Here is a 13,633-nt window from a genome sequence, read left to right as displayed (position 1 = left end):
TATGAAGAATTAACAATGAAATGTGGCCAGGATTCCCTCTCAACTTTCATGTACTGCCCAACTAACAAAGGAAGGAAAAAAGGTAAGGGAAGGAGATGAGTATAGAAGCATAATAACCCCAAGACCCCAGTGTAATATAGCTTGAGGACAAAAAGGGAGAGAAGACTATCCAAATGTAGGGACAGCTAAGGAACTAGGAATTTAAAACTAATTTGGAAACAGATACAATGCCTTGGGAAATATAAGGCAACAATTACCTCAAATCAAAAGACAATAGGATTAGAGGAGAAGAATGGCCCCAAATAGACCCCCAAATTAGCCCAGTGGGAAGTGGGAAGTGGTCAACAAGAAAGCAGCCACCCAAAATAGCACAGACTCCTATTCTTTGCACTATTTTAGCATAATGTTACATCTGGGGATTCTGAATAATAAGAATAATAAATTCATTTTATAGAAAGATACAAGTTCCAGGAGCCTATTTAAGGTATAAGTCCTACTTTTCCTATTTTAAACTCTTATTTTGAAGACTAATCTCTTTTGGTACAAAAGGACATCCTAAAGCAGTGAAAGGAAAAAAAAGTAACTAGTGTGGGGCTGTTGGAGAAGCATCATAAAGTCCACAAAAATTGCATGAGATTGGGAAATGAATCATCAGAGGATCAAAAGGCAATCAAGCTCTGTGTTATTAGAACCTTTTTGGTAGACCCACTTGAAGCTCCAGGTGGGAAATTTCAAGAGTGTATTTCCGCTGAGCAAGTAGAATTTCCCTTATCAGTGTGGCTTACTCACTGCCCTGTTCTGCTATTCCTGAATCGTGATTAGCTTTATTTACACCTTCTACAGTAGAGATGTTCATGGGAAATATTTTTATGAATAATACTATCTCTCATCTATAGACTTTTAATAGATGAGCCCCAAATCAGTGCCTGTCTTCCAATCAACAGGCTTGTCACCTCCTACTTCAGCTAGTTCTCACTAAAATGAGTGAATTATGATAAAATACAACTTAGCTAAACAGAAGACAGGAATTTATAAGCCTGAATATTTTTTTCTTTCCTCTCTTCTCTGTCCCCATCACCCATAACCTAAAGTTCAGAACAATTACCCTGATTCTGCAGTTCATCCAAGTCCATGAAGCGACTGGGATGAGGGTTAAATCCTTTAGCTGCCTCTAATTCCTTTTCCCGTTTCCTGCGAAGTTCCTGTTCCTGGGCCCTCCTGGCCACTTCCTCCTGCAATTCATCCAGCTCGCTTTTGGAAGAGAGCTCCCCACCTGGAATACAAGCAAGGGAGAAGAGAAATTGCCACATTTCCATAATTAATATGAAGCACCTGCTGCATTTATGGCCACTGCATTGCCTTTCCTTTAGAAGTCTTTATTCATTTTGGAATTCATGTTTTGGATAGTGATTTCCATATCAGATTCAGGGTGAGACCTGGGCTATGAATTATAATGATAATGATGATAATGATAAAATATTTATTGAGTGGCTTTATAACAACAGTAACAATATAACATTTGTTGAGCATTTACTATATGATGAGCACAGTTTTAAGCAGTTTTACATTCATTATTTAATTATCATGACAACCTATGAAGTAGATACTATTATTGCCTACATTTTAGGAAAGAAGAAACAGACACACAAAGAATAAATAATTTGCCATGACAACGATAATAAATGATGGAGCTGAATAAAGTCAAATAGGTTGGGGCACCTGGGTGGCTCAGTCGGTTAAGCGTCCGACTTCAGCTCAGGTCATTATCTCGCAGTTTGTGGGTTCGAGCCCCGCATCAGGCTCTGTGCTGACAGCTCAGAGCCTGGAGCCTGTTTCATATTCTGTGTCTCCCTCTCTCTCTCTGACCCACCCCTGTTCATGCTCTGTCTCTGTCTGTCTCAAAAATCAATTAAAAAAATAAATAAAATAAATAAATAAATAAAGTCAAATAGGTTAAATTCATAATCCATGCTCTTAACTATTAGAGAGCATTCTCAACCATGTGCTGCCACTGATTCATTGGGAAACTTCAAGCAAGTCAACTTCTCACCCTTAATTTCTACTATCTCTTTTAAAGAGTTTATAAAATATCCAGTATAAATTCAATTTTATAAATGTTCATAGATGGAACCAAATAGATCCCAAAGGACATCCACGATATATTAAGTGAAAATTCAAGTGACAGAATAATATATATGACTTCATTTTATTTTTTTTAACGGTAGTAATAAACTTATCCATATACTTACATAGGCATACAAAAAATGTAGAAAAACATATACCATGATGGAAACACCGGTTCCTTCAATTTGAAGAGGGAGAGGGCAGGTTACTAAATTGTTGGACTTATTTTTACTTCCGTAACTTTTTAAAAGAGTGATCAAAGTTACCAGGCAAAAATTTTTTTTCTGTGCCAAAATAAAATGATAGGATCATTGTGAGCCACAAGTATTCATGCCTTTGTATACTAAGGGTCTCCTATACAAAGAGGACAGTATGGTGTGTGAGGAATTTGTTGTAACTCCTTGCAAAATATCTTTTACCAGTGGAGGAATAATATTGGTGGATTCTATCCGAAGTAGTCCAGAATTAGGGCTATTAGAGATGTCATGAGACTCGGTCTTTAGTGACCTGAAAAGGTACTGGCTATCTAAAGAAAAGAGAAGGGGGAATAGGCTCATGCATGACCACAAGCTTCTCAAAGCAATGTTAGTCAACGTGAAATAAATTAAAATGTAGTAAGTAAAGCAAATGTATAATTTCATTAAGAAGCATGAATTTCTTCCATGGGTTTCAAATTACAACCTACTCCAGCCCAGGATTTCAGAGATACCTGCTTCTATTGGCATTGTTCTGCTCTGCCAGATGTTAGCAACCTACTGGCACTCACACCTAAAAGAATTCATGCCTTGTCATTACTGCTGCATACTTCCCTTCCAGCCACCTCTAAGAACTTTTGGTGGCTATCAAGAGAATTGGCAGTCATACCATTAAGACTGGTCTTACCTCTACAGGCTGGTACACAGTATTCTACCCACTTCTTCCTAGTAAGCTGACCACAGAACTACATCCAGAAGCTCATTAAATCAGACCATAGTTAAGGTTTCTGCCCACATACTCTACTCCCAATTGATCTAACAAACCAAAAAAAGGAGGGGGTGGGGGGAGGGGATGAAGGTTGATCTATAAGTTAGACAAGTAGCTCCCAGAACTCCCTAGTTAGACACTCACCACCTTCCCTTAGCCATTGCAAAAAGTCTCTATCTGGGGAGATTGCCTATGTATCACCTCAAATTTCAGCTTTAAGTAAGTAAAGGATTTATTTTAAACCATTTAGACTGGGTCTCTACTTAAGTGGAATATGTACTGTAAGTATATATGTGTATTGTGAGAGGAATGTAAAAGGGAACTAAAACCTCTAACTACCTCAAATCTCTACCCTCAGTGTCTCACACCTGAAATTCCAGTATTCTTTTACTTTAGGCTTTGACTTTAATTTTAAAATGCTAGTTTCTCTTAGAAAAAGCATGCTTTAAACTATTTCCAGTCATTTACATTTAGTATGAAGGAGTCAGATCATTCCTTGAGAGCTCATTTTAAGAAGGAGTATGAGGACACAAGACACACTCAAGAAGGGAAAATAGGGATACTGGACAGGATACAGAGGCAGGGATAAGGATAGGTTTAGGTTTACTTATTCCCCAGTTTTGCCTATAGCCTTCACATCCCCCTTTGTCATCTCAATTCATAGAACTAAACGCTAAGAAATCCATTCCCATGAGGCTTCCTCTACACCAAAGGCAAAAACTGGCGAACTTATTCCTGTGAGGAATGCAGGTGCTACTGACACAGTTCACCATATTTCTGTTCCTTCTTGTTCCAACAAGGGCTCTTGCCAAGGTTGAAAGAACAATCAGGAAAGCCATGATGGAGAACAAAAAGTAGATAAATCCAAAGATGGGACAGCTCAAATGCCTCCGTATTTACATAGTGATGGAAAACTTAAAGTACAACCATCCTCCAATTTCAAATGTGCTCAGGTAAGGATATTTCCCAAATAGATTTGGCAGTCAAATCCAGTCCTCCAAGTCCAGTGTCTTTCTGCTTACCCGAGAGGTGCTGATTTTTTGCCCAGCTACTCCTGGATGCTGTGGAGTCTGCCTCCAGTATGCTACTGCTGTGAGACTTTGGGATGTGACGCCAGGAAGGTGCCAACCCAGCTGATCTCTTAGCACTTGGATCCCTTCAAAAGACAAACCAGAGTCTAGTGAAAACATCAGAAGGGTGTTAACTTGCAACATTCCTAGGACTAAATTCCCTCAAAAACCAATAAAACATCAAACTAATATAAAATTGAAGTATCTGCTAAACTACCTCTGAAAGTAGTTCCCCCATCTTATCTCATCTCATTCACATTTTGTGCATCTAGCACAGTGTCTGGCAAAAAAACCCATATTCAATGAATCAATAAATATAAGCTCTCACATGGGTTGCCTTCCTCTTTCTTACACCTTTGTGGCCATCTTCTCATGTGTAAAACTCAACAGGGTCCTATGTCAAGGGATGAGCAATGGGAAAATATGAGGGTGTGATTATCACCTTTGTAGAAGACAAAATCACTCTTTTCAAAGCAGCAACACTGTTAGGAAACTTGCCTCTGTGGCAACTTAGTAGAAACAATGTATGAAGATCTAAAATTTATGGGGCTCCTGGGTGTCTCATTCTGTTGAGCATCCAACTCTTGATTTCTGCTCCGGTCACGATCCCAGGGTCATGGGATTGAGTACGCTATCAGGCTTCGTGCTGAGCGTGGAGCCTGCTTAAGATACTCTCTCTTTATCTCTTTCTCTCTCTCTCTCCCTTCCTCCTTCCTCTCTCCCTTTGCCTCTCTCCCCTCCTCGTACTCTGTCTCAAAACATAAAATAAAATAAAATTTACAAAGCAAACTGGGCCCTATGGACAAGGCACAATGAGCACTATTAAACCATCAATGTTATCTTAGAGAATTATGAATATCATTGGCTTCATAAAACACAGAATCCCTGTGACCCTCAAAAAAAATAACCTACCCTAAATGAAAGGCAAGAATAGATAACAATTGTATTTACTCTCTGATGATAGGACTACATGTTTTGATTCACTAATTCTTCCATTTTAAGTTATTTACTAAACTATTTTACATGTAATAAAGTTCTCTTTCTCAAATGCCTTTGCTCCTTCTCCCAGCAGAGGGTGCTGTTGCTATAGAAAGTTGACAGAGCACCCCTATGTTTATTGCAGCATTATTTACAACAGCCAAGATAGGAAAGCAATGAATGAATAAAGAAGATGATATATATACATATATATATAATGGAATATTACTCAGCCATAAAAAAGAATAAAATTTTGCCATTTGTGACAACATGGATGGACCCAGAGGGTATTATTATGCTAAGTGAAATAAGTTAGATAAAAACAAATATAATTTCACTTACATGTGGAATCTAAAATATAAAACAAATGAACAAATAAACAAAAACAGAAACAAAAATCACAAATACAAAGAACAAACTGGTAGTTGCCAGAGGAAAGGGGGCTGGGGGAAGGGTGAAATAACCGAGGGGGGTTAAGAAGTATAAATTCCCAGGGGCGCCTGGGTGGCTCAGTCGGTTAAGCGTCTGACTTCAGCTCAGGTCACGATCTCGCGGTCCGTGAGTTCGAGCCCCGCGTCGGGCTCTGGGCTGATGGCTCAGAGCCTGGAGCCTGCTTCCCATTCTGTGTCTCCCTCTCTCTCTGCCCCTCCCCCGTTCATGCTCTGTCTCTCTCTGTCTCAAAAATAAATAAACGTTAAAAAAAAATTAAAAAAAAAAAAAGGAGTATAAATTCCCAGTTATAAAATAAATAAGTCACAGAGATAAAAAGTAAAGCATAGAGAATACAGTCAATAATATTGTAATAATATTCTATGGTGACAGATGGTAACTACATTTATTGTGGTGAGCATAGTGTAATATACAGAACTGTCCAATCACTATGTTGTATACCTGAAACTAATATAACATGGTACACCAACTTTATTTCAATTTTGTTTTATTTTTTTTAGGTTTTTAGTGTGGTTGTTTTTTTTAAATTTTGTTTAAATCCAAATTAGTTAATATATAGTGTGATTATGGTTTCAGGAGTAGAATTCAGTGATTCATCACTTACATATAACACCCAGTGCTCATCCCAACAAGTGCCCTTCCTTAATTAATGCCCTTCACCCATTTAACCCATCCCCCCCATTTCAATTTAAAAAAAAGAAAGAAAGAAAGTTGATAAAGCACAATACTTTGCCTGCAAGATGGTAATAAAGTCCTTTTCTCCATTTATCTGACTTGAAAAGCCTCTTGGTGACTCACATTGCTGCAAGGGACAATGAGGCAATTCAAAGGCCAAACAATACCTGCAGACACTGGAGCTTTCAGGCAGGGCTGCATCCAGGCTGATGGGGCTGCTGCTGTTCCTCTCACTGCTCTCATAGCCAGATTCCATTCGCTGTATTAGGCGAGGGTGCTGTTCTAAAAGGTGAGAGCCTGGCCGTGCTGGGCCCCAGGGCTTGTACTGGGGGCTTGGTCCACCAGTTTTAATGTCGTAAGCAGGTGGCTTGCTTAGTTCATCTGGCATAAATTCTTTAGCTATCCCGATCAAAGGACAAGTATGGAAAAGGAGGTAGATTTAGCATCTGCCTCAAATTAAACATAACCAACCCTCCCTCCAGCTACTCATTCACTGAACTCCTATCTCCAAAAGGCTCAACATCAGCATATAAAAATGCACCTTACTGACTCTACCAGAAAATCCAGGTTTTTAAAATACATAAGTCAACTTTATTCAAAAGCCCAATTCTTCTCTATCTCCTCACCTGAATCCTCAGAAAAGGGGCTAAGCTGGGTATAGCCACAGTGCTTCCTTTTGTCCTTACTAAAGATACTGTCAATATTCAGAGACTCCCGTTTGGGTCTCCACGTTGGACGATACTTGCTAGAAGAACTGGATTTTGACTCACTGCTGGTACTCTCTACTTCCCAGTCACGAGAATGTAAAGGCAGATTTCTAGGAGGCTTTTTGTCAGTCTGGTCTCCTCCCTTCCCCACGCAGGGAGATCCTAGGTTGGTCTGAGAAGCTAGTGATGGTCTGTTGTGAATCATATTGCTGACTGTCTCTTTAAAATCCCTTAGTCTATTGGTGCTGCTAGATGGTTTAGAGGCATTCCTAGGAGCCTGCTTCTCTTTCAGTGTTTCTCCTAAAAACACAAAGAATGAAACAAATATAAATGTTTAAAGTGATCACAGATACCTAGACCACAAAGTGTAAAAGCAAGGAAAGCCCTTTGAGCAGAATAGAAAAGCCAGTATGGACTATGACAAAGGCTGCCAGAGTGAATGAAAAAAGACAAAGAGTGCAGAGCGGCTTGCCTTCACTGTGGTACCCTGAGGCCTGTGGCTCATCGCCTTTCCTCCTAACCCGGCCAGAGTTCCTCTTGCGTTCTATCAGTGACCCTTTCTTAGATGTGAGTTTCTGATTACATTCACTATCAGTCAGGTGTCCTGAAAGAACAAGGAAATGGGGGTAAGCTGGTATCTGAAACTTACCTCCATCCTCTTGAGAACCTAGCTTCCCTTTGGGATTCACAGCAGTGCCACAAATTTGGTATACCCATGAATCAGAAGCTGTAGGGGCTAAGGCTATCTGATTTAAGTGTAGCAGGAATCTCTCAATAGATAAATGCGGAGAAGCTCAAGTATTTAATGGGAGCTTCCAAATTTATAATGTCTCCTGAACAATTACCAGTCTTGATCCTGCCCGTAGTCTCTCCCAGTGACCCAGAAGGACACATTACTTGCTAATTTTCAAAACGTGACAGTTTTAAAGATTGTATAAAAATGTCATGTACCAATATGTTTTCATTCTCATAAATAGAAGATAGAGCTTTCCTTTTATTTAGCAACACATCAAGTAAAGCCTAATTTTTATTATACCTAGTATTATCCAAGTTGCCCCAGCCTTTGCCCACAAGAGGTCTGATTGTGGGTGGCTCCCTCTCCCCACCTCCCACTCAGTTCTAAACCTTCCTTAAATGTTAATCATTTAAAATTAGGACATTTGAACTCTGCATAATTCTCATTCCCATCCACAATGAGTGCTTTACCAAACTTGGCTTCACCCAACGTGGCTTCACCCAGATATTACACTTCAAAATTCCTCAGTATTGATTTCTGGGAAGCCCAGAAAATACATAACTTGCCCTGCTTCACGCCCATAGGATGTAAATGTAGGAGTCTGATTTGATAACAGCAAAGGTCAGATTCTAAAGGATATAATCACCTGAACTGCTGGAAGCCAAAAGTGAATTAAGCAATTGAATTAAATTGGAAGGCAGGTTTAGAGACAATCCTCTAGGTTTTCAAATGAACCATGAACTGTTTTCATACATTAGTATATGAAAATTCTTGTACATATTCAGGTATCAGCACTGTAGTGACATGCCCATCTCTTTTCAATCAATCACCAATGTAATCTTTTATTGCTTTATATCTGATCCTTTGCTACCTCTGGGCCCCAAAAAAAAAAGATTTAAGAAAGGAGAAAATCACTTGGAGCAACTAAATCTGCAAATGTTAAACCAATGAGAGTATGCTCCCCTACCCCAGCCATTCACAAACCTTTAACATAAACCTGACTCTGCTGGAAAATATGCCTTGTTTATCGCGTTATTTGGCTTCTCCCTGACTCACAGTTTCAGAAATATGGTCTTAAAAAAATCATACTTTGCAGTAGTCATCTACACAATAGTCATCAAAAGAAACCCAACATGAGTCTGACCAAAGCTCTAGGTCCAACTGCCAATTTATAAGAAATACAGAGAACAGAGAAACATGCTAAAGTTTAACATAGGAATACAATCAGCAAATTTTAGAACGTGGGGAATCTATAGGACAAAGTACCTAGTTGTTCAACAATAAACTGCAAGGAAAAAATGGAGGAGAAACCTATACTTTAAAAGAAACATAGGGGTGCCTGGGTGGCTCAGTCGGTTAAGCGTCCGACTTCAGCTCACGTCACGATCTCGCGGTCCCTGAGTTCGAGCCCCGCGTCGGGCTCTGGGCTGATGGCTCAGAGCCTGGAGCCTGCTTCCGATTCTGTGTCTCCCTCTCTCTCTGCCTCTCCCCCGTTCATGCTCTGTCTCTCTCTGTCTCAAAAATAAATAAACGTTAAAAAAAAAATTTTTTTTTTAATTAAAAAAATAAAAAAAAGAAACATAAAAAACTTATCAATTCATCTCACTGCATAGACCTCACTTGGATCCTGAATTAAGCACACAAACCATTAAAAAATAACAACATTTATATTTGGATATTTGAACACTCAGTGGTTTTTAGGAATTATTGTTAATATTTTTTAAGTGTGATATTGATATGTTTAAAAATGATTTCTCATGTTTCAGATATACTAAATATTTAGACACATTAAAATATTTATGGAAAAAGTGATAATATCTGGAATTTTCTTCAAAATAATCCAGGAGTAGTGAGAGTAGATAGAAATACAGACAAAACTAGACTGGCCATGAGTTACAATTTTTAATTTTTTTTAATTTTATTTTACAGAGACAGTGTGTGTAAGCAGAGAAGAGGGGCAGAGAAGGAGAGAATCTTAAGCAGGCTCCACACTCAGCACTGAGTCCAATGTGGGGCTTGATCCCACAACCCTGGGATCGTACCTGAGCCAAAATCAAGAGTCGGATGCTCAACCGACTGAGCCACCCAGGCACTCCAAGCATGAGTTATAATTACTGATACTAGTCAATGAGTCCATGGAAGGGTAGTATACTATTCTGATACTTTTGAAAATGTTTAAAATTCTCTATTTAAAAAAAAAAGGTATTTACCCAAAGAATACAAAAGTACTAATTCAAAGGGATACATGTACTCCTGCTGTTTATAGCAGCATTATCTACAATAGCCAAATTATGGAAATGGCCCAAGTGTCCATCAGCTGATGAATGGATAAAGAAGACACAGTATATATATACAATGGAATATTAGTAAGCCATAAAAAATTGAAATCTGGCCATTTGCAATGACATGGATAGAGTTAGAGAATATTACACTAAGAGAAATAAGTCAGAGAAAGACAAATACCATATGATTTCACTCATATGTGGAATTTAAGAAACAAAACAAATGAACAAAGGGAAAAAAGAGAGAGAGAGAGAGAGGCAAACTATGAAACAGACTCTTAACTATAGAGAACAAACTGATGGTTACCAGAGGGGAGGTGGACGGAGGGATGGTTAAACAGGTTAATGGGGATTAAGAAGTGCCCTTGTGATGGGCACCAGGTATTGTACAACAAGTGCTGAATCACTATATTGTACACCTGGAACTAATAATACACCGTATGTTAACAACTGGAATTTAAATAAAAACTTAAAAAGGACCACCAATCTGAAGCCATGAACTCACTAATTCCCAAGTCTCTAGAGTATGGGCACTGTTCTGTGTATTAGGTGATAAATTTTTCATCTCATCAATCAGTCACTCACTGTTCTTTGTATGCCCTGTATTGATTTCTTCCACCAACAACAGGTACACTCTTCAATAGAAGAACAGAAAAATTCAAGAATGCTCTCCACATAGAACTCACAATAACAAACAAGCTAGCTTTCTTTCTTTGGCCTTTCTACCCTTCAGGAAGCAAGGTGATGAGCACACATCCATGCCCATAAATATGCCCCTGCTCTCAAAGCCCTTCACTTAAGATAAAGCCTGGCATGAGAACATGATGAGGTGCAAAACCATAAGGGTTTATTGGGACACTATGAGAAGCACAGGGATCAAGAATACAGCAAGAAAAAAAAAAAGGCAGATTTTGGAATAAACAATCACATTAATAATCACATTACAATCATCCTTATTGATATGCTACTGTTGATAGGAAAATGTGCAATGGCACATCATCATTCGGTCAGAGTTGTATTGCTTCTTTTCATCCCACCCAATTACCCAAGTTCTCCCTTTGCATGACAAACGTTTCTGACTTGCCCCAGTTTCTTTTTCTTGGGAGAATCTCTGTGCAGGAACTGAATCAGGCAAGCAGGGTCCACTGTAAAACTCCCTACCTGTGTCCCGACTGCTCTGAGACGTGGAATCATTCTCCACATTATAGATGACTGTCCCCTGAGATTCAGAAGAGAAGTGACTGACCACAGACTCATGGTGGGAGTGTTTGTAGGGATAGCTCTCCGTTGAAGAATCTGTTCGAGTATCACTTGAGATGGAGGGCTCCCTCCCTGAGGGAAGGAGGAGACACATATGCCAAAGTAAGGAAAGAGAGAAGGACAGTGACAGAGAGAAGGCAAACAGCTGGATGGAAACAAAGGTCCATAAGGCAAGAACTTCCTAGAAGGAAGGGTGAGAAGGATATACCAGAGCCATTCTTCCCAACACCCAACTTCCATATTGCCCAGACACACAAAGAATTCCTCCCACTCCTGTCCCTACCTTGCTGAAGCCCTCACTTTGCCTGCCACTGTGAAAAACTGTGGGGCTTTTAGAAAACCTATGGGAAAAGTGGAAGAAAGGAAAAAGTTGTGAAAAGTAAGATCTATTTAGATGGAGAGTCCCAGGCCGACCTGACAATAACTAGTTGTTCCCCATCCCGTAATTTTTTTCCTATACTGCCAGAAATGTCACTTTGATTTTAATTGATATTGTAAACATTTTAATATATCTGAGAAATTATGTGGCTGTTACTTATACTTTAGAGTAAATGAGTTCAATCAGACTACTTTCCTCTGAACAACTCACTGAGATGAGCACAACAGTGGAAATGGGTGTTTGACTAAAGGGAGAAAAAGTAGAGCAGGCCTGAGTTGGGTACGAGGCTGGGAAGAACACCAGGTACCAAGCAGGAAGGAGGTACAAAAGGGAGGGGAAAAATTCCAAAGACAAATGTGTTCTCTTTCAAAATTATACTCAAGGACAATCCTAGATCTAGAAGACAAAAAGAATATTTCTTTTTTCTCCTTTTCAGAAACCAAGCCAAAACCATTAGGGCTATATTTCTAATATATTATAAGCCTCTATGGGCTAGGCTGAGACTTTAGCCATCAAGCTGCAAATTGTTGCTACAGGGGAACAATTTAGGCTGCAACCAACTGAATTAGAAGCAAACTGATTCACAGGCTGAGGAATACTGCTACTACACTTGACATCTTAAAACAAAAATCTCTTATCCCAAATAAAATGATTAGCTTTGTAGTAACTCATAATTTTTTCTTGGTCTTCACAACTCAGTGAAGTCACTGTTAAGTTGCTAGTAAGAATCAGTCATCTTTACTAATACTGGAAGGTTAAACACTGAGTTTCCCTCACAAACTTATTATTTCAGTCTAAATCAACCTAATTTCCTTCTCACTTTTGAATCAGGGCCAGGTGACTTAGGCAACACATTCTTGAAGGCTGAAAGAAACAAAGCCTGGCACACTTTGGGCTTCAGCACGAGTTGGCACTTCTTTCTATCTCTAATGGATCCCCTTTCTATAAGCTAGTTATGTGCTAGGCTCATGATTAAGTATGAGTTCTAACTGTCCAGTGATCACATTGGAAGGGAGAAGGAAGAGGTAAAGAGCTAGGCTGCTCACCTGAATCTTCACTATCGTAGCAGGTCTTGCTGTATGACTGGAACTCAACTTGGGGAGGCAGGTCCTGAGTAGACACTGGGGTACCCTGCGGGTCTGCATAAAGCAGTAGCAAAGGCTGATAATGCCCCTTGATGCATTTGGTCACCACATCCTTCCATTTCGGCCCAATCTGAACCAGAAACAATCAGAAAAATATGAGTTATACTTCATAACCACAATTCAAAACATATCTTCCTATTCTGTTTTTCTAAAGAAAATAAAAGAAATAAAAAGACAAGAATTGGGTAAAGAGACCACAAAAGAGACCTTAGACCTAAATTTCATGAGTTTTTTGTTAAGTCTGTTTTTGTTAAATCTTTTTAGAAAGCAATCAAACCTTACAAGAGATAGGAATGATGAATAAAATTACTTTCATTCCTGTGAAACAACAATTCAGTTGTGAAATATAAATAAAAGTTCTCCAAGGTGAACATGCTATGTGAGGGGACTTCAGCTGCCTTGGTGACCAATTTCTTTTCACATATTAAAGCCCTGGCTTCAAATTTACAATTCTATAAATTATATAATTTTCGCCTAAATATTAAAATCACTTTTGTGAATCTAAAGAGCAGGCAGAAACTCTCTCACAGACTGCTTTAGAATGAATGACATTCCATTTCAGAGTTCACACGTGACAAGACATAAATGTCAAACTGCTTAGAATAGACAGATGAACCTCAGTCTTAGCTTTGAACTGGATTCAGCACTGCCAAAGCAGTGGAAAAGAGTGACAGAAGACCATGGAAACAACAATCCAATCAAATCTCTAAACTCACCCTCTCTTAAACTTGAACCAGTCACATTCTGAGATGGTGTGCTCTGAAGAGTTGAAATAAGCATAGTGCTTACTTCATAATAGATGTTCATTAAATTTTTAACTTAGTTATTATTTTAACTAAAAAAAATATGCTTTTTTAAAAGTTT

The 13,633-nt window shown here is 38.9% G+C and overlaps 1 protein-coding gene across 20 annotated transcripts in view; it reads right to left on the bottom strand.

The window, feature by feature from the left end:
• Nucleotides 1–13,633, bottom strand: part of USP54 (ubiquitin specific peptidase 54) — a 133,473-nt gene that overhangs the window by 21,206 nt on the left and 98,634 nt on the right. For 16 of the 20 annotated variants that reach the window (XM_078434390.1, XM_078434385.1, XM_078434389.1 and 13 more), the window contains 7 exons: nt 12,671–12,839; nt 11,147–11,317; nt 7,440–7,571; nt 6,887–7,267; nt 6,428–6,659; nt 4,110–4,243; nt 1,106–1,273 (listed from right to left, as the gene is read on the bottom strand). In XM_078434390.1, the coding sequence (XP_078290516.1) occupies nt 1,106–1,273; nt 4,110–4,243; nt 6,428–6,659; nt 6,887–7,267; nt 7,440–7,571; nt 11,147–11,317; nt 12,671–12,839 (1,387 nt within the window). The remainder of the gene's footprint in view (nt 1–1,105; nt 1,274–4,109; nt 4,244–6,427; nt 6,660–6,886; nt 7,268–7,439; nt 7,572–11,146; nt 11,318–12,670; nt 12,840–13,633) is intronic. The other 4 variants (XM_078434395.1, XM_078434396.2, XM_078434397.2 and 1 more) reach the window with 1 other exon arrangement.

Source organism: Panthera onca, chromosome D2, assembly GCF_046562875.1.
Source record: "Panthera onca isolate mPanOnc1 chromosome D2, mPanOnc1 haplotype 2, whole genome shotgun sequence".
In the NCBI taxonomy this organism is placed as follows: Eukaryota; Metazoa; Chordata; class Mammalia; order Carnivora; family Felidae; genus Panthera; species Panthera onca.
This window is presented reverse-complemented; position numbering and strand designations above follow the sequence as displayed.